The following is a 22,541-nucleotide window of genomic DNA, read 5'->3' as shown; positions in this document are numbered from 1 at the left end:
GATTGATTTAGAAAAACTTGCGACGTCACAAAGTAATCATTTGTATGAATTTTTCATACATTTTAGAGGAAACTCCGTAAGAACACATTTTTTATATCCTATTTCCCTTAGCACTAAAATTCCTTATTGTCTCCGACCTACCTAAATTTTGTCTAAATTTCAAGAGGCGTAATCTGCCGGTCAAAAGGTTAAAATTTAATTATTTTATCAGAAATAAATTATTTCGTCCATTGTTAATTTATTTTATTTTTAGAGCGTTTTAAAATAGCAAAATCGTATGAATTCCTTATCTTCTTTTTATCAAACTTACGTAAATAAAATTTATTTTACTCTTCATGTTTTATTAACAACAGTGCGTTAAAAATACAATTTAGGTCACAAACGAAAAATCTCAAATCCTTTGAAAAACAGGAAAAATAACTTAAAAATAAAATTGTGCATTTTAATAATCCATTATTATCTAAAAATGAACATTTGTTCGCCATCTCTGGATCAAAAGAATTACAAAAATGTCAATTTTTACATAATGTTTTCTGAAAAAATGATTTACGACATTTTTCATAGTTGTTTAAATTCTTCAACAGATGTCTTTTAAATATATTTGTTGACTATTTTGACTTTGACAGGCCGACGGTGTTTGATTTAAATAACGCCAATGGCTTGTTAAAAACACGAAAAATGGCAAACCCACCCAGTTGTTTAATTTCCCAAGTGTCGGTTTATTTATGAAATGCCAAAACTTCCATCCGAGAAGCCGGCTGTGAAAAAATAGTGACGCTTTCTTCGACCTAACCTCAATCTCTTGCCGCTTGTAATTTTGTCGGTGATCTTTATTTTACCGAAATGTCTGACGCTTGGGAAGAATGGCAAGCTCTGAAAAGTAAACAAAACAGTTACAGGGAAAGGTTGGAAAAAAGGAAAAAGGAGCGGCAGGATATTTTAGGCGCTACTCTTGGAGTTGTCATTAAATCTGAGGGATCACCAGGTCCAATCAAGCAAGAAAAGGGAGTATCCAGTCCCTGCAGCATCAAAAATGAAAACTGTAAGTACCCCTAAACATTTGCCATAAATCCTTTTAAAATAAACATCTTTTTCTAATTTTTTTTAGAAAACTTGTGCTTTATGAGTTAAAATAAACTTAATTTAAATTGTTTTTTGCTTACACGAGAGTTTTTATTTCAATTAAGTAACAAGTGAAAGTATTGCCAAATATTTATTATTTAATTGAAATCAAACTACTGCAAAATCAGTAATTCCACAACACCGCATTACAATGCGATTATAATTACATAAATTTAAGTATTTGTATGAAATTTTATCGATAACATGATTAGTACTCTATAACTGTTAAGCTAACTGAAAATAACATACAAATATTACAATATCATGATAGAAAATTCCAGGTAACCATATCGAGAGTATTTAAATATTCTATCACAATTAACCTCTGGGCAAACTTTTCTAAAATAACAATTAAACCGTTTTTAAAGTTATGTCTATAATTAACACTTAAGCAACCTGAGACATCTTTAAAAGAGAGCTAGCTTAAGGTCCCATCATTTTACCCCGGAAACCGATTTAAAATAGAGCGGGAAAAACTATGTATAAGAAAGTCGTTCTATCTGAACTGACCTCTATATAAAAGAGAGAGCCGAAACCGTGACCTCTACAAAAGAGCATTTGGTTCGCAGATGTAGCCTCAGCGTCAGGTTGTTATGTACATGCACCCGAGCAATAAAACCTCAGTTCAATTTGTATGATGTATGTATGTGTATCTCTTTATGTGCCTCTTAACCTAACACATGCATATTTCATGTAATTTCGTTCATGTACATACATAATAGGAATAGGAAGCCCGGTTATGTTTGTAGAGCTCTGTAAAAGAGGCATGGATATAAGAGAGACCTCCATAAGAGAAAAATGTTCCGGTCACTTGGGCTCTCTTATATCCAAGTTCGACAGTATTTTTAATAAGATCTACTGAAAGGTTGAAGTTTTCAATGTATGATAGATTATGTAACTGCCACTTATAAGCTGCACATTCGATAAAATAGTCATGTTTAAAAAAAGCAGAATTTCTAGAAGAGCCTAAAAACTCAAACAACATGTCCTAAAACCACGTTTGTTTCATTAGGTTTTTTGTTTTTTTTCAATTTTTTAAACATCACCGTACAATTAAATGCTCTAATTTAATTGTACTGTAATTTCCCGTAGCACTAAACTTCCTCATTTCCTTTACCAAATTTATAAATTTTTTCGTTCAATTTAAGCCATTACGGGAAAATATCTTTATATGTTTGTTTTGTTAATTTGTCCTCCAGCGGATTCGCAGTCGAAGTTCGAAGAGTCGGTGGAGACGGAGCGAGGGCTTATCCGGCTGCTTTCCGGAGTACTTCCACTTCCTGTATCCTGCCGGGAGCTGTGCACTCTCCTGGGAAAGGATGGAATGTCCTCAACCATCACCAGCCTACTGCACAAATTCTCCGTCCAGCAACTTATCGTGTAAATACAAACATCATCGTTTCCCCTTAGAGCATTGCATCGGTACTCCAAATGCAGCATGTATCTACCATCCTTATTGAAAGATTAGAAGTAACTTTTGGAATTTCTGGGCTCACTAAGGCATGGATCCAATCTTATCTTTCGTAATTAATCTAACTAACCTAATTATCATTAACATATTAAACAATATAAACTAAAATAATCATAAAAAACATAACCAATTTATATAGACCAATAGACCAAATTTCATAAACAGTGGATACATTTTACCTATGTCGCGTGATAACTACTTTTAACTACAGTGTGGATATCTGTTAAGGATATTCCATCTTTCCTGCATTCTGCTTCAAGATTATGGCGTTGCAAACTGAAAATTTGGCACTGAAATAACAGATGTTCGATACTCTGTGAAGAAATAACATCGCATGGACAATAGTCATCATTCCTTAATTTAAAAATCTATGTAGGTAACTTCTCATAGCTCCGTGTCCGGTAAAAATTTGGGTCGTTTCGAAAGTACCTTGGTGATGATAACAGAAGTTTGCTGCATCAGCCAGCGTTGGGAAAAACATTTTAGTGATTTTACCTGTAGAAGAAGCTCGGTAATAACCCTCCCAACGCTGCTGCGTATTTTGTTTTATACAGCGTTTAGCAAAGCTAAAGGGAAATTCTGAGAAGAAAGGTGCTGTTCTTTTACAAGTTGCGGCTCTGTTTGCACGATGTTACATCACTGCAAAGGGATTATTTACCAGTCTTTTAAGAGTTATTACAAAAGAAGCCACATGCTTGAAGGACCACCGGTTAAATTCTAAGAATGTTAATGTGCTCACCCCAGCCGGTGTGTTAATAAGGTTTTTTTTTTTTTCGTTTGCAGTATAAAGGAGTCTTTAAAAGAACCCGGAAATCCTCCACAAATGGAGGTTCTGTCCATCGAACATGTCAAGTTGGCAGCCATGACACATGACATGGAATTGAAATCTAATGACAAAGCCGACGCTAAAGGACCGGATGAAATCTCAAGAAAACGAAAAGGTAAACAAAACAAACAAACAGACCATCGCGCCGTTTCTTCTTTGCATACCGATCACGCCCCCTCTACATTCATACATCTTCTCATGCACACACGCCCGATTTTCAACATGTCCATCTTTAAATATCTGTTGGATTTGGTCAGTCCATGTCTTTCTCGGTCTTCCTCTATTTCTGCATCCGTCAACATTTGCAGTATAAATATTTTTATCTGTACTTTCGCTGTCCATTCGCTCTACATTTCCAAACCAGCGCAGAGCTCCTTTCTTGATTCTGTCGATAATGCTTATCTCAGCCTTACATAATGAACGGATCTCAACATTTGTGCATCTATCATACAGTTTTACCACACATTCGCCTGCTTTATCGCATTTTGACAGCATTCAGCCCGCTTTTATCCCTATTTTTCCAAGTCCATACTTCGCTCCCATACGTCTGGGTCAAGACCAGGACTCAATTTTGAACTACCAATTTTGCCTCTCGCGACAAACATCATTTTTGCCAATGTTGATTTAAGTGCACTGTTCACTCTGTTCCCGGCACTTACCCTCCTTTCAATATCTTTCTCAGTCATTCCATCCCTAGTAAACATACTTCCCATATACACAAATTCCTCTACCTGTTTTAGTATAACCCTATTCTCAGTGATTTCATATTTAGTCATACTTTCATTTCTTTCAAAAACCATCACATTTGACATTCATCAGCAAATCGCTTCCCTCGCATACATCGTAGACCTTTGTTACCAAGAATTGCAGTTCCTCTTTGTTCATTTCCTTAAGGTGACGCCCAACATTTGTCTTTCCATAGACCGCTGAGTACACTCGATTTAGTGGACACTAAGCATTGAGTGCCATGGTTCAAAGACTGTTCGTTGTCACCGGCAGAACACAAGAGTCGTAGACTTTAACCTTCAAATTGTTTGTGATTTTCAAATACGTGTTTCGGCTTTCCAGAAGCAGCCCAATTCAACCCGTTAATTTATTTATTAATTTCAATTTTTATACTTTTTCTAATGCCGGATAATTAGTAGAAGTATGAGTTATAATTTAATGTTTTTCTCCACTCTTAGCTGAAGATGAAGTGGACGATTCTAATGAAAAAGTAGCAAAGACGGGGACAGAAAAGGATGACAAAAAGTCAATTAAGAAAAATGAACCAGATATATTAGTAAGTAAATTAAATTATTCATACAAATACGTATATAACAAAAAAATATTCAATTCAATTCAACTCATTTATTTTAAATATAACATATACATTACAAACATATATTCAATACGTACATATTATAAAAAAGAAAAAAATACATGAAAGAGACTCGTGTCAAAGTAGTAGGAGAATCCTGCTCCGGAAAACCCCTTCGGATACATGGAACAGATCAATATCCAGAGCGATGTTGTTCAGCATAGCGGTAGCCCTTCCAACCGGCATAACCATAGGCCGGTTTGTCCTGTATATCGGAATATGAAACAATCTATGCTGACGCTGTCTTAGGTAATTATCAGGAACATACAAACCAATGCTCATTATAATCTCAAAATTATCAATCATACCGCGCAACAATTTATAAAAATGTGTAGTGAAATACACATTCCTTCTATTCTCTAAACTGTTGTAGCCAAGCATACCCTGGAGTAACTCGGTCGGGTAGAGCCAAGGATAATACCCGCACTCTCTCATGTAGAGATATCTCAGAAACTTCTTTTGGATTTTCTCTATCATAATAGAGTACTTCAGGTCATGTGACCCCCAAATCATCGAGCCACTCTCGAGTTAATAATAACGTATCCCAAACTCTATGAGGCCAAGAGCCCTGTGTTGAGTTGGTATACAACATAATGGAAAGTGGAAGCATGTACATTATTAAATAATAGCAAAAGATAAATAAAAAATTATTGCATTAACATATATTTCAATAAACATCTGGACAACACTCTTAATAGTATATAAATCTATGCAATATCTCGCAGCCGTCTCCTGCAATGGTCTCTTCCCTTAGACGAAAACGGAAATCGAATTGTGGTTGAGTGGGATTTGAACCTTGAGCTTTTAGCCAGTGAGTCCACAATACTGCCACGGGACCACAACCCGGTTTATTTATTTATTCAACACTTTGTATCAGTGGCGAGCCGTGATTCATTTTATAGGTAATCTATTAAAAATGTTCATTAATTTGTACTACATATAAGTACTTACATAACATGTAAGTAATGTTATTATAAATTACTACTTTTTCTGTGGTTCTGTGAAAATCAACTCAAACGACAATTATTACTAACCACGCGATATATGTAGCTTTTATCAACACTATTTTATTAGAATACTAAACTTGTACAAAAGTTTATTAACACATACCACAATGACATTCAACAGATATTTTCATTATGATCTGTCATCGACAGTACTGTCAAGACTTGAGCACTGGCCGATTTCTTTTAAAACTAATAATGCCTAAAACGGCCACTGCGAACGCCACCTCTCCTATGTGATACATAATATGTCAACGGTATCCCATCAAAGAAAAATAGTCCTTCGGAAATAATGTTCGAAATACTAGTTTCCAAATAGAGAATCTTCTAAAAATATTTGTAATCTGCAAGTTTGTTTTAGTACTAAAAAAGCCGACTTGGGTTAAAGACGAAAAATACAGTGTACTTTTTTGTATGGAAGAATAAGCTGAGGTAATCGGCTAGTTTTATCGTTCAGTGAGAATGGACTGGGCGCACTTCATAGATATTTTTTTGTAGAAAGATATAAACGGTGATTTATAATAAATAACAATTACTTTATATATTTTCCCATAAACATGGTTACTATAAATTATTATAATTTGTAGTCAAATATAATGGTAAGCTGTGTATAATCGCTTACTTTGACGATTCGCCCCTGCTTTGTATTCATATAAGGGCAGGCATATTTCCTTACGGCAATATTTTCCTACCCATTTACACCCTGTCCCTCGCAGCATTTCAGATTTCCTCGGACGATATGTTCTGATCTTCTTTGCTAAATCACATGCCTTATAAATGCACATTTTAGCATAACTGTACTGTGTTTCAGTCGCTTCTGTCTATGCCATCGAGTCGAGAAAAAGAGAACAAAAAAATGGGAGAAGAAATTTTAGATCTTCTGAGCAAACCCACAGCGAAAGAAAGGTCCTTAGCAGAGAAGTTTAAATCACAAGGAGGTAAGCCAATGCTGCTAATATTAAGTCTTCTGCTTTTTCTACATCCGCTCCTAGTATAGTGGAGCATGTGGACATCACCAGACTCCTCCAGGAGACCCTATAAGTAAGCAACTTAGATTAAGGCTCCTGAGGCATCCACAGACCGTATCGCACCCTCATTGCTGTGTCCTTTATTTATTTATTTGGTTTACAAACAACGAAAAATAATACATAATCCACATAAATATTGAAACAATAAAAAAAATAGACACTACCTATTTTTCATCAATTACCTGTAAACACTAACTAAATACATATTTATATAAAATGAGTTTAAAAAATGCAAAAATTGTATGAGTTAATAATAAAATACACCTTAACAAAATACATATTAAAATAAAATTAACAATAAAAATGATCAAAAATAAATTATTTAAAAAAATCATTCATCAATATGAAACTTATAAAAACAATAAAATACCAATAAAAACAATAAACAAAATATGCATCGAAACAAAACCAGCAATGTAATCCATCAAAATGTAAAAAATAATTTATCAGTATAAAAACGCATTTCGTATACGCTAAAACCTACACAATCCTGCGTCAAAAATGTCAATCTCTATGTTTTCAATGGTGTTGTATAATCTGCACATTCTTGACACTGGATTAACTCAGACTAATAATAAATCTACCTGTATCTAAAATTAAATCTAAATCCTTGATGAATAATTTAATTCTTTCATTATAGGAGATTCTATTGTCAGCCTCGTGATGTTAATGGTCAGGGCGTGTGCCTACCATGCAAGAGGTCTCGGGTTCGATTCCTGGCATGGTTGAAATGAAGTATTTATTCTAAAGGGTGTTTTAACACTACAATATTTCATAGCCCTTGGACTAGTACTTGAAATGTAAGACTGATCATCTTACCTTCATGTAACAGAAATGATCAAGATACACTGCAATTGGTGTACCAATGCAGTGCCCTATGCGCCATCAGGTGCGGAAAGGAATGATTAATGACCTCTTATTCAAATTAAGGCGATTGGCCGCGGAAGAGAGCCGTATGTCACTCTCTCGCAGATGGTACACATCGCATCACATCGCTGATTGTATGCGTATTACCCCTCCTCTGACATCCCTGAAACTGTGCAAAAAAACAACTGGTGATTGATTTTAAAATGTAGCATAATATTTGGACTAATACGTTATATACTAAGGTAATGTTTAGCTAACCTAAGGATTTTTGATTAAAAAGAGTCAAAACCTCAATTAGCTCTATGATCAATTTTTTATTAATTTTTATTTCTTCCCAGGCGCTCAAGTGATGGAATTCTGCCCACACGGCACTCGGGCTGAATGTCTCCGCAACCACACTTCGCAACAGAAGCAATCCAGCGAGCCATCGATCAAGGAGGAAATCGACCAGAAAATCAGTTTGCAAGGCATCTACATATGCAAGAAGCTGCACTTCAAGAAAATAATTCAGTCCCATACTGACGAGACACTCGGAGACTGTTCCTTCCTCAACACTTGCTTTCATATGGACTCTTGCAAGTATGTTTTTTATTCATTGGATAGAGGGGGGAGGGGTAGTGTCATTCTAGTGGCTCGTAGAATCCACGTTACAATAAATATATCGTGGGCATACACGAGAAATTGACCAAGCGACAAAATCAATCATGTTCAGGGGAGCCATTTTTAGTGTTTTTCTAGAGTTCAATTGCTTCTCAAAGATCATATTTTTCATGCAGGTGGTTGGTAATTTTACATTATATGTACGGTACTTTCAACTTTAATTTCTTTCTAATGTAGAAAGAATGCACAAAGAAATTTGCTTGCTCACAGTACAGCAACAAATTAAATATAATGTAGCAATTTTTATTCATAAAATAGTTAAGGGGATTAATAAAATTAAAACAATAATAAAATTTAACCAACAATGTCATACATATGAAACAAGGGGTAAAAAAAAGATAAGATTACCAATGAGGAGAAAAACAGAATCTCAAAACTCATTTTACAAGGGATTGAAGCTGTATTGAGTTACCTGAAGAAATAAAGGAAATAGAAAAAATTAAAATATTTCAAATTCATTTGAAAAAATATATTATTGAAAAATTTTGATAAAAAAGTTGTAATATTATTAAAGGTTTATATTAGTTCTTAAGATGTTATGAACTAACTTAACAAAGCATAAATAAATAAATTAATTGTAAAGTATAAACATATTTAAACTCATAAACACACACTCACCCGCATAAATAAAGATTTCAGCTCTTTAACTTCACAAACATCAACAGATGAAAGAATTGAAGGAATATAGATGTTTAAATATAGGCAGAATGGTGAATGTTACACAGTGTGTAAAGTGGCCACTTAAACCAGCCATTGACAGGTCATAAGCCCTGTAGATGCCTAGACTTCTATATTACCTTCTCTTAAATGTTCTTCATCTCTGTTGTAATATGTTAATATGAACAGCTCCCCAGGGAGTTGAATCCAGTCCTTGAGAAAAATCACATTGAATTTTTGTGTTCCCACCGGGAATCAAACTCGGAACCTTCCGTGAGTGCGTCAAGTGTCTTGACCACTACACCACGGAGGCCGCCACATATATACAAGATGCGTTTTTATATGAATATATTCATTTTTACAATAATTTCATTTTGATAACTTACATTGCTAGTTTTATTCCAATGCATATTTTATTTATTGCTCTTATTAGTTTTATAAAAGTGTATGATTGTATGTATTTCAATAATTTAATTTTAAAAATCCATATTGTTAATTTTATTTAAATGCGTATTTTATCAATGTTTTTTTTTTATTTGAATATTTCTGTATATCATGTATTATTTTTCATGGTTTGTTAACCGAATAAATTAAACTCTCTTAAATTATTACTTACTACTTATTACTTCTTGAATTCTCCAAGAAATACATCATACGAGGACCTATTTAAATTTATTTCAACAGAGAGGGAAAATTTTTGAGAAGGGAATATGGAAGTCTAGGCATTTACAGGGCTTATGACATGTCATTGGCTGGTTTAAGTGGCCACTTTACACACTGTGTAACATTCACCATTCTGCCCATGTTTGAACATCCACATTTCCTCAAATCTTCCATCTGTTGACTTTTGTGAAGTAAAAGAGCTGAAACCTTTATCACGTGGGTGAGATTCATCCGGCTGAACCAAATCACCTACTAGGCAACACCTGAAAACAATTTTCCAATTTTTATACTTCTTCTTTTACCAGGTAGTAATTCAACAATGTTTGACTATGTCCAAATGCTTGCAGACTGGCTGGATTTCCTCCCTAGGGAGTTGTTCATATTTAAATTTATTTCAACAGAGAGGGAAAATTTTTGATAGGGGATATGGAAGTCCTTCTCAAAAATTTTCCCTCTCTTTTGAAATAAATTTAAATATAAACAACTCCCTAGGGAGGAAATTCAGCCAGTCTGCAAGCATTTGGACATACGAGGACCGCTTAAGGGAGCTCGGGTTAAGTTCACTGGAAGAGCGGAGATAGCGTGGTGACTCGATTCAAACATTCAAAATCTTAACTGAGCAATATAATGTACCCAAGTTGAAATCAATGTTCACTATGAATGAAAACCGCCATCTCAGAGGTCATTCCTTGCAACTAAACACTGCCTCCTTCTCATCCAACCCCGGGAAGAACTTCCTGACAAACCGAGTGAAGAAATGGAATGGCCTTCCCGAGAAAGTGATTGGTGCTAGTTCAGTTCATGTTAACTAGATGCACACATCAATTTATAATGTTTAATAACCATGTACACTTGACATACACGCATCAGCTTAATAGCTGCTAGTGTATTATTAATAATAATAATAAAAAATATCTAACAATGTTTTGAGTATGTCCAAATGTCTGTAAACAGGCTGGATTTCCTCCCTACGGAGTTATTTAGATCTTGATTTGTTGCAAAAATCCATTAGTCTAATCAGTATTGTGTCCTAATTTGCAAATGAATTGTTTAGATACGTGCATTATGAAGTAGACGGGTCTGTGCAGCAAAAAGATGGAGAGGCTGGCGGGAGCGTTCCCACTTCCGGTAACTCTAACTGGGTGTCGCAGGGCTGTTCCCAGTCCCTTGCTGTGTCCTCGGGAGTCCCAAACGGATCAGGTAATTATGTCGACTAATGTAAACTTCTTATTTATTTTCTGTTTATTTTTAAAAGTTAAACTTTATATTTATAACATTAATTCCTTTGAATTGATTGACTAATAAAATACTTGTGTTGCTCTGTAAAAAACAAAGTCTTATTTGATCGGTTTTACATCACAAAACAAACTAAACTAACCTCAGAGTAATAATGCGTAACCTAGAGAGGCGCCTATAAAGGTTTCAGCTCTTAAACTTCACTAAAATCAACAAATGGAAGAATAGAAGAAATATGGATGTTCAAACATAGGCAAAATTGTTAATGTTACACAGTGTGTAAAGTGGCCACTTAAACCAGCCAATGACTGGTCATAAGCCCTGTAAATGCCTAGACTTCCATATTCCCTTATTTAAGGTATTCTCCATCCCCGTTGTAATTTGTTAATCTTTTTTTGCACTGCGTTATTTTACCTATAAAATGGGAGTCTAGTGCATTTTTTTTTTGTAATTTTAAATTCTGTTCAATTTTCTGGCTGATTTCAAGATTAGTTTTCTGACGTGCGAAATTTCACCATTTTCTCGTTTATTTCTGATTGTGATGTTCTGACTTTTGCCTGTGTTTCCAGGATCTAGATTATCGAGTTCCAGCACGCTGAGCAGAATATCAGGAGCGGCCGCATCAGGCGACCCCACCGTACTTTATCCACCTCAGTGGGTCCAGTGTGACCTCAGATTTCTGGACATGACTGTTTTAGGTAAACATTTTAAATCAATTATTTATTAAACATTACTCTGCTATTCAAGGTGCCCGACTCTGGAATGAACTACATGCCTCTTGCAATGAGAAATGCAATATTGCCACCTATCCTTAGATCAATTACCAATTGACTATACTGCAGTAAAGACAGGCGCTCTACAACTCTCACAAACTCACACAAATCCTCATGGACCATGGCGGGTTTATGAGCTAACTGCACTGTTTATTACTTTCCAAGATCAACAGATGTCCAAGTTATGATGAAATCCCTTTTTTTAAATTTTATTTTTTATTTAATGCACAAAATACACAATTTTACACAGACACAATTATACGTTTTTTTATGTCCCGACTTGTTAGAAAATTCCGTGTTAAGTCGGGACTCTTCGATATATAAATCAAAAATCAAAAATATTTATTTACATATTAAAACAATATTTTTTTTTCTTATTTTTTTTTTTATTTTATTATTTTTTCACGCCCATAAGGCTTTTACATACATGAAAGTTTTACAAAATATAAGTATATAAACAACATTAAATTTAAAAAATACAATATAAAGCAACAAAAGATAGAACAGTGTTTTTTTTATTTTTTATTTTTTTTATTTGGATAACCAACAGCTATAATTATATCATATTTATATAACAAAACAAATAACAAATAAGCCAATTACAGGTTTTCACAAGTAGCATCACAGTAAGTTAAAAAAGATTCTCGAACACAAAATGAATAGTAATTAAATGTAAATTTAAAAGAAAAGAAAAAAATACTACGAGTTATTTCGAAAGCAAACGCCGCACGTTATTAAGATTATTTTCAAATAAATCTATGTTAAATGATTTATTTATTGCATTAAAATTATTAAAAGTTCGCCATAAATATGAATTTTGCCTATAATTAGATGAAACAAGAGGTATGTGAAGAAGAGGGTTATTTCTTAAAACTTTGGAAGGAACATTGATAGAAAGTTTGCAAAGTAGTTCAGGACAGTCAATTGAACCAGAGGCAATTTTAAGTAAATAAATTATATCCGCTATTTCACGACGTTTTTGCAGAGGCAGTAGGTGATGTTTTTTACATATATGAATATACTGGTCAGATTTAAACTCAAGTTTCAACCGGAAACACATGAACTTTACGAAATTTTTTTTAAGAAGTAAAGTTGGTATAAAAAAGAAGATGAGTATATAAACAACATAGATTTAAAAAAAAAAAAAAGGATCATTCAATATACAGGTCATCAAAAAAAATATGCAAAATAATCAAAACAATATACAAAATAGTAATAGAAAAATAAAATTTATAATACATGTCAAAAATGGAATCAAAAGTTATACAATAATACGTATGACAGTGATGACATACACATATACGATATACGTATATGGATAAAAATGAAAACAGCAGCGATGTTATGCATTTATTCCCGAAGCAATCTCATACAGTGGTCTCTACCCCTCGATACAATCCAGTTATGGATCTTCATCTTAAATATAGACGTTGTTTTGGAGAACTTAATATGTTCATCCAAGACGTTGAACACTCTTGGAGCTTTATATGAAAAGTGTCTCCGAGCAAACATCGTACGCGTTCTCGGTATTAAGTAATGTTCGTCCCTTGAAGTGAATGTTTTTCGTGTGGGTTTATTTATTTTTTATTTTTTGTTTTTTTTACAATATACATAAAAGGTAAAACAGAGTATTAAAAAAATAAAGGATAATTACATAGCAATGAAATACATATTAGCAGTAAAAATAGTAATAATAATACAAATAAACACTAGATTTGGAGATCGTGCTTTTGCCGCCGCCGGCCCCTCTGCCTGGAACCAATTGCCTTCAAGCTTACGAATCATCGACAGTCCCAGTCAGTTCAGATCCCAACTAAAATCCCACTTCTTTAAACTATCATACCCTCAATTTTAAATCTGGAAATATAATGTATCACTTAAGTTTAGTTAGAATGTAAGTTTAGGTATACAATTGTAAAGCGCCCTTGAGGTGATTTTTTACAAAAATGGCGCTATATAAATCAGCCAAATATTATTATTAAAGGCATGGCCTGTTCGTGAATATACAAGAAATGTTTGTGAATTTTTGCTCCTAAAATATTTTTTTTTTCTTTTCTCGGCAAAGCAACCAAATTTGAGTGATACATGCCTTAATTTACCAATGTTTTTGTTGCAAGGTTTTGCAAAATTGTTGCAAATGAGCGAAAGATTTAACAACATTTAACGAGCCGATCACATGTAAACAACTTATAGAACAGGGCTAAACAATAAAATAATAATAAGTAATTTATTTCATTTCAATTCCTTAAATGTTTGACTATCACACTATTGATCATAAAACGGTTCAAGGAAAGAAGGCGCCGGGGCGCAGTTGGTTAGACGGCCAACTGTGAAATTGGCGTCGCGAGTTCGATTCCCGCCAGTTGCTAGAAAAAAATCCAAGAAAGTTTTTTTCTCAATTGGTCTGGGTGTTGTGGTGTATTTTTCATTACCTCCTTCCATGTCCCCTCTATCCCACCTGCTGACAAGCCTCAAAATAGAGGCTTAGCTGGTTATTCCTTTTAAAAAAAAAAAATTAAAACATGTTACAAAAAATGCTTTTAAAATTTCTAAGTTTTGATATTTTTCACGGTTTGATTATAAAAAAATATTGCATTTAATTTTTTAAAATTAAATTTAATATGGAATCATTACAAAAAAGGAGTCTTACATGTGATTTAATTTTTCTTTTCAAAATTCTAAATAATATGGTTGATTCGCCATACCTTTTACAAAATATTGGTTTCCGTTTTCCTCTTCGCTTTACCAGATTACATTTCCTTTTTTGTATGCCTACTTGTAAAAATAATTATACCTAAAATATTTTTTTTTGACTTACCTGTAAAAATTATAATGGACTCGGTATTAATGTAGACATTTTTAACTGCACATTGCATTTATACAGAAAATGTATTTTTCTTGAGTGGTTTATAATATGTACATGTACCGCATGTAATGTATGTGTTTGTGTATGTTTTATATATGCATGTAGATGTGTGTATTCATCTGGAATATGTATGCATTCATATATGTGTGCATGGATGACTCAAATGAGTATTTAATATTTTTTCTTTCTAGGAAAATTTGCTGTGATAATGGCAGACCCTCCCTGGGACATTCACATGGAGTTGCCTTATGGAACCATGTCTGATGATGAGATGAGGCAGCTCGGAGTACCACAGCTGCAGGACCACGGGCTCATCTTCCTCTGGGTTACGGGCAGGTAATTAAATCTTCAATGTCGACAACGATTTACCATAACCGAGTTTGGTTAGCAATCAAGTGTTACCCGTAACGCGTTACGGACCAATCATAGATAGAATCAAAAGATCATCTACACGATAGATTGGCAACCTTTTTGTGTAAGAAAGCCAAATTCTGAGCTATCCTAAATGCCAATTTAAAAAAAATCATTTTCATAATATGATTATCTGTGAAATGCCCTGCAAAGATGCATAGTTTCTTGATTTTTTTTATAATGCTTACCTCCGCCTTGCATAATGTACAGATCTCAAAATTTGTGCATCTATCGTACATAGTTTTACCACACATTTGCCTGAGATATCTCATTTCGACAGCATTCAGCTTACTTTCATCCCTGTTTTTCCAAGTCCATACATTGCTCCCATACATCAGGGTCGAGACTCGGATTCCATTTTGAACTGCCAATTTTGCCTCTCGCGACAAACATTATTTTTGCTTATGTTGATTTGAGTGCACCGCTCACTCTGTTCCTGGCACTCACCCTCCTATCAATATCTTTTTCAGTCATTCTATCCCTAATAAACATACTTCCTTGATACACAAATTCTTCTACCTGTTTTAGTATAACCCCTCCATTCACAGTGAATAGAATGTATTGTACAAGAACTCTCCATGTGAATGCTCACAATATACCCGTGGGAAATCACCAAAAATATGGAAAAAAAGCTGGTGCTCCACTTCCCAAGAGCACGGCTCCAGTTCAAGAATATATCAATGATCTATCGTACATAGTTTTACCACTCATTCACCTGAGAGATCGCATTTCGACAGCATTCAAACTACTTTCATTATTATTCTTTGCTCCCATACATCAGAGTCGGGACCAGGACTCCATTGTGAACTGCTAATTTTGCCACTTGGGACAAACATTTACTATTGTAACCGTTTAGTAGACTGTTATTGTAATATGTTTATGATTTCAGAGCTATGGAGTTGGGGAGAGAATGTCTAAAACTGTGGGGTTACGAGAGAGTGGACGAAATTATATGGGTCAAAACTAACCAACTGCAGAGGATCATTCGGACGGGAAGAACGGGACACTGGCTCAACCACGGAAAGGAACATTGTTTGGTAAGACTATTTGTCTTCTTTTTCTTTTCCACAATCGCTCCCAATGAGGAAGTTCCGTGTTAATTACTATTAAACTAAGCCAAACAATTTTTTTTCAATTTTTATATATCGTATTATCAGCGCTGCGATTTTTAAAAGTTTCGTATTCTGTGACGTCAGAGATTCTCTTCCGCTTATTCTTGATCAGTTCTGCCCATCACAGTTCTGCCCATTCACAGCAAGCAAACCAGAAATCTTCCATAACTCTCTTATCATTGGTTGATTCATATGAACCAGTGATGTCATTCGTCGTTTTTATTAAAATGTTTTTTATAATTTTTTTTGTACATTTTCAGGAAACTTTGCCGTACAATTATGTGCTCTAATTTTTACCGCCTGCAAGAAAACGTTTATTGTATCCAATTTCCCGCAAGGCTGAAGTTCCCCATTGAGGACTGTTTTCACAAAGCGAAATTAATTGGTTTGGAATTCGTAATCCATTGTTATCTTTCTTTAAGTCATATATCAGTGAAAGGAAACAGTTTGTAAGGGTAAATAATTCCATCTCAAACAGCTTTAATGTATCTTCGGATGTACCACAGGGTGCTCACCTTGCTCCTTTGCTATTCAATCTGTCCATCAATGATATAAAAAATGCTTTTCTTACTTCATCAATTTGGCTGTTTGCTGATGACACTAATATTCTCCAACAGATTGACAGTCCTTCCGATTTTTCACTATTACAATCCGACTTATTGTCTTTTAGCGCCTGGTGCTCATCCAATAATCTACATCTCACCTTAAGTAAGTGCAAGGTTATGAGATTTTTTCGTCTGGAAAATCAAATCATATACGACTACTCACTGAACGATGAAATATTATCTTCTGTGTCTAGTATACGAGATTTGGGTATTATACTTGACACTAAACTTTCTTTTACAATTCATATTGAACATGTTATCAATAAATCCTTAAAACTTCTTGGATTTATTAACAGAAGCACAGCTGACTTCAAAAATATCAATACCCTTAAAACTCTCTTCTCTCTTCTGTTGTAGTTCGCCCGCACCTAGAGTATTCCTCTGTTATCTGGTCTCCATATTATGATGTTCACATCAAGAATATTGAATCAGTTCAACATCGATTTTTGAGAAGGATAGGCTGCAGGTTGGGCTTATCCAGAGACCTATATGCGTTTAATGAGCTAGAAACTAGATTAACAAATTACAACAGGGGTGGAGAATACCTTAAATAAGGGAATATGGAAGTCAAGGCACAGGGCTTATGACCTGTCATTGGCTGGTTTAAGTGGCCACTTTACACACTGTGTAACATTCACCATTTTTGCCTATGTTTGAACATCCATATTTCTTCAATTCTTCCATCTGTTGATTTTAAAGAGCTGAAACCTTTATTGTTGTGAAGAGATTCATCTGACTGAATTATTTCACATACTAGGCAACGCCTGAAAATAATTTTCGTTAGAAACTACCTTGAATATAAATCCGACCTTATAATCCTATTTAAAATTCTCAACTCACTCTTTGATGAGCCTGAACTACTGAGCTCAATAAAATTAAATATCCCAACTAGAAACCTCAGACAAAACTTACTCTTTCATACCGATAACCATAGAACTAACTATGGTTTTCATTCCCCTATGCCCAGAATTCTTAGGTCTGCCAACAAACATACCAGTCTTGATTTCTTTGATAACAAGTTGTCTTCTTTCAAACGATCACTGAATCAAATTAAATTATAAACACCTCTCTCCCGCTTCCACTCCCACAAAGTCTACTATAAACCATTGAGTCTTTCTACTTTTTTTATAATAATTTTCTTTGTATAAATGTGTCCATAAAAATGCCTATTGGGATTATATATAAATAAATAAATATCTCCAAAAAAAACTAAATGTGTTTTTTTAATGGAAATCGATTCTTCTATATGAGATTTATTGTTTGGTGAAATAAAATTTTAGCAAAACGATATATCGAGCCGTAATCGGCAGAACGACCTAAGTAACACTTTTGGCGAGTTGCGTTTTTTTAAGGAAAAGTGTTCCTTATTGCCCCCTGCACAAGTGTAAAAAACATCATTGCTCTATAAAATTTACCTGCCACATTTAAGGATATTTATTTTTAATAAAATAAATAAAACAACTTTGTTTTTAACCACTAATTTTTATTTTCACCGACCGGTTTCAAAGCAAACAAGCTTCTTTGTCAAGGTTTACGTAACTTAAAAACAAAGTTGTTTTATTTATTTTATTATAATGAATAACCACAAAGTTAGTGCTTCAAATATAAACTTTATATTTATTTTTATTTACCAAAAGAAAAAAACAGCCATTATAACGAAAAAAAATACAATATTTACAAATATACAAAATTTCTATAAAACAGTATTTTTGTTTTTGTCAAAATCCTAGTAATAATTTTTTTATCATAAAAAAACCTTCTCCTGAAACCTTTACTTTTTGTCGTTAATATTATTGATTGTAGAAATATGAAAGCTCATTCTTTTTTTTCTGTTCTACAGGTTGGTATGAAGGGGCGACCCACTCACCTGAACCGCAGTCTGGACTGCGATGTGATTGTCGCGGAAGTGCGCGCGACTTCGCATAAGCCCGATGAGATCTACGGAATCATCGAACGCCTCAGTCCAGGAACAAGAAAAATTGAACTATTTGGTCGGCCACACAATGTACAGCCTAATTGGTAAAGCGCTCAACGTTTTCTTATTTAATGGTTAAATCATCGCCATCATAATCATACCCCTGTCCGCACCCAATGGTGCATCTGTTACATGAAGGTAAGGTGATCAGCCTTCATCACCTTTTCAATCAATATTCCATTTCGACCTTCGATACATGATACATTTCTTTTAATCAGCCATCGCCCCTTAGGCCGTCACTCTCCCAATTTACTCTGGGCCTTCTACCGCTTCCCTGAAGGCCTTCAGCACCCACTAGAGAGTTTTTCCCCCACTTAGAGAGTTCATATCATTAATCTGTTCTTGAACGGGAGCCATCCTCTTGGAAAGTAGACACGTGGCCTCTCTAGTACTGCGGTCTCTTGCCACATCTCACATTGATCCTTTTAGCAGTAAGTCTGAGACTCTAGCCACGGGACCACAACTCGATTCTGCCTTTTTTTGCCTTTTAAACAGCCGGATATAACTGCTGCCTTATTAGTTTGCTCCTCAACTTCATTGTAGAGATCACCGTGGCTGGGTATCTCAACACCCAGATATTTTAATTGCATCACCCACTCTATCAGATTGTCTTCGATGACTTGCTTGAATCTTCTTGAAGTCTTATTAATGGAGATGGTCATATTTTCTTCGCCGCCTGGTAGAACTTGTGCAGTAGTCTTTGCAAGTCATCCTCAGACTCTGCTACAATTGCAGCATCGTCAGCATAACAGATGATACGAATATTAGTCTCGGCTATCCTCTATCCTAACCCCAAAGATGCAACTCCTTTATAATTCTGTTCATTCAATCACAAATAACTATCGGCGTGCTTAAAAAGATGCTAAGCATTTGAGCGATCACAATGAACATGCTTAAGCTATCGCGGTAATAAGTCAACGCGTGTGTAATCTCTAAGTCAACGCTCGTGTCTGTTTGATTTTTGTTTTCCTCGTAAATAACTACAGTTCACTGGCAAAAAATCGGCTTTTACTATAAAAAATAATACAATATATTGCATTTGCAAAATAGTAAGGAGTATCTTATACAAAAAAGTGAAAATTAAATTACAATTTCTATGGCGACTGCTTTTCTTGACATTTGGCTTGCCAACCGCCGGCTAAAGGCAACGAATAGCATGATAAATAATAAACAAATAAAAATAACAATTTTGGAATATTTTCCATATTTACACCGGTGAAATTTAAATATGTGATTGCGCAGGATTATACGTCGCAAAACGTAAATATTTAGACATTTAATATTAGGTGTTCACGGATGTTTCATTGTGATCGCGAATATGATAAACAAATTGTTATCAGATCGATTATTAGCACATCGATAGTTATCTGTGATTGAGCACCAGGTAAGATAGAAATGGTTGATATTTATTTTTATTTATTTATTTAACTTTTTGTACATAACGTTATTTGTACATTGACGGGCTTATTGCCAAATGGCAATTTCTTCCAACCAACCAATAAAATAAAAGTTTTATTTTTATAATTCAAGTCACAGAACATATTCAATAGAAAAAAAAATTAAAAAGCTAAAGATATATAAAAATAAAAAAAAACATATTTGTTTATAAATTACCTTAAATCGAAACTATTACTTAATGGGAAAAAAGAAAAAAAGAGGAAAAAGGAAAGGAGGAGAGATTAAGGAAGAGAAGGGAGATGTTTCTTCAGACGTGATTTAAACAGAGATAATGTAGTAACATCTTTGATGGTGGATGGGAGATAATTCCACAGTCGAGCCGCATGGACACCATACGAGTTAGAGAAGAAAGAGGAATTGTGGATGGGTATTAAGAGAGTGCCTTGAGAATTAGAACAAAGAGGTAAACCATGAACTGATAAGCGTTGAAATTTTTCACGCAGGTATATAGGAGCGTTAGGACTATGAAGTACATTGAGCAGAAGTGGGAGGGAGTGATATGAGTGATAATAACATTAGTTTTTTTTTTTTAGGATAACTTTAGGTAATCAAGTAGATGGAGTTCGCCTCGTGGATCCAGAACTGATACAAGCTTTTCAAAAACGATACCCTGATGGAAATTGTATGACGCCAAAACCGCCAGCGACGTAGAACAAACTGACTTTACAACCATGTTTTAATCTATGATACCTTTAAGCTTATCTGTGTTATTCGGTAAAGAACCACATAGCGTAAGTATGTACAAATCGTCCCCCAGGTGAATACTGTGGTTTGTCTTAATCGGCCAATTTGTGGGAGAGCATGGACAATTTTTTTCAAATTGATTAATGCTCGTAACTCAATGCATATTGACAGTAATGGCACTCAGTACTTTTTGTGGTATTTGCTCATTTGACTGTTAAAATATGAGAAGAACACTGTAGCATCGTTATTATTACAGTGTGCCTTTTGATATTTTACTCAATGGGGAAGTTCAGTGCTATGGAAAATAGGATATAAAAAATGTTTTCTTACATGCGGTAAAAATTAAAGCATTTAATTGCATGGCCAAATTTCTTGCAAATGAATCTTCTTCTTTCTGTGCCATATCAGGTCTCCCCGACGTTGGCGATCAATCTAGAGTAGGCATTCGGTCCTGCGCCAACTGGAACAGCGCCTCAACCCCGCGCATTTTCAGTCCAGTCGCGGATGTTTCTCAACCAGGACATCTGTCGCCTTCCAACTCCACGCTTTCCCTCGATCTTTCCCATCATGATCAGCTGTAGAAGCGCATATTTGCTTCCGCGCATGATATGGCCCAGATATGCGAGTTTTCTCTTTTTTATTGAGGACAGTAGTTCTTTTTCGGCACTGGCTCGTCTCAACACCTCCACGTTGGTCACTAAATCTGTCCACGGGATTCTCGGCAATTCTCCGGTGAAGCCACATTTCAAAAGCCTCTAATCGGTTCATGGAGTTCACCTTGAGAGTCCATGTCTCAACCCCGTAGAGCAGTATTGATGAATAAAAAATAATAAAAATGGTTCGAATAAAAATTAACTACTTTGAAAAGTCACATGTTCATGGAAACAATAACCAGTAGCTCAATCACAAATAACTATCGATAACGTGACAATTTCTCACCATGGTTGATTATCGTATTCGCGATCACAATGGAACATCCGTGAACACCTAATATTAAATGTCAAAATATTTACGTTTCGCGACGTATAATCCTGCTGCGCCATCACATACTTGAATTTCACCAGTGTAAATATGGAAACTATTCCAAACTGCCATTTTCATTTATTTCAAAAGAGAGGTAAAACATTTTTGAGAAGGGAATATGGAAGTCTAGACATTTACAGGGCTGGTTTAAGTGGTCACTTTACACACTGCGTAACGTTCACTATTTTTCATATTTTTATATTCAATTTCCCGTAGCACAGAACTTACTCATTGGTACAAAATTATACATTGAGTTTCTCTACTAAATTTTCTTGGTGGGACAATATTTAAATTATATTAAGAAAAATACTATTGGGAGTTAACATAAGTTGTGTACATTTTATTCCAAATTAAAAGAATAGGAAAACATCAAATTAGGACGAATGTGTTCTCAACAATTCTTAGCAGCTTCACTGGACACTGCGCAAATATCGCAAGCAGCTTTATTCCCTCGGTTGAACGCGAACGGAGCATGTGTCGAAAATGCTCACTTTCGTCTACTGGACATTCCATTTTGAAGGCTTGTAATCAAATAAAATAATATCACCATCATCATTCCCTTTCCGCACCTAATGGTGCATAGGGCACCGCATTGGTACACCAATCGCAGTGTGTGTCTTGATCATTTTTATTACTTGAAGGTAAGATGATCTGTCTTACACTTCAGATACCAGTCCAGGGACTGTGAAATATTCTAGTGTAAAAACACCTTTTTCAATAAATATTTCATGTCAACCATA

General features: G+C 34.7%; 1 protein-coding gene across 1 annotated transcript; it reads left to right on the top strand.

The window, feature by feature from the left end:
* The first annotated feature begins 574 nt into the window (after positions 1–574).
* Mettl3 (methyltransferase like 3) lies at positions 575–22,168 on the top strand. Its single transcript, XM_088238009.1, has 12 exons — positions 575–1,042; positions 2,322–2,502; positions 3,377–3,534; positions 4,604–4,701; positions 6,595–6,721; positions 8,017–8,257; positions 10,713–10,858; positions 11,464–11,592; positions 14,725–14,869; positions 15,834–15,981; positions 18,502–18,680; positions 20,628–22,168. The coding sequence occupies exons 1-12, from the start codon at positions 844–846 to the stop codon at positions 20,743–20,745; spliced, it is 1,869 nt and encodes a 622-aa protein (XP_088094135.1). The 5' UTR covers positions 575–843; the 3' UTR covers positions 20,746–22,168.
* Positions 22,169–22,541: the final 373 nt, after the last annotated feature.

The sequence above is a fragment of the Micrasema longulum genome, unplaced genomic scaffold, assembly GCF_059751315.1.
Source record: "Micrasema longulum isolate JH-2025_06_02 unplaced genomic scaffold, ASM5975131v1 h1tg001813l, whole genome shotgun sequence".
NCBI lineage: Eukaryota > Metazoa > Arthropoda > Insecta > Trichoptera > Brachycentridae > Micrasema > Micrasema longulum.
This window is presented reverse-complemented; position numbering and strand designations above follow the sequence as displayed.

Bases quoted from the DNA above. Each gene is read 5' to 3' on its own strand.
- Mettl3 (XM_088238009.1), top strand. From the start codon at position 844: ATGTCTGACGCTTGGGAAGAATGGCAAGCTCTGAAAAGTAAACAAAAC. The intron at 1,043-2,321 runs GTAAGTACCCCT...TTTGTCCTCCAG, and splicing joins CAGCATCAAAAATGAAAACT to CGGATTCGCAGTCGAAGTTC. The intron at 4,702-6,594 runs GTAAGTAAATTA...ACTGTGTTTCAG, and splicing joins AAAATGAACCAGATATATTA to TCGCTTCTGTCTATGCCATC.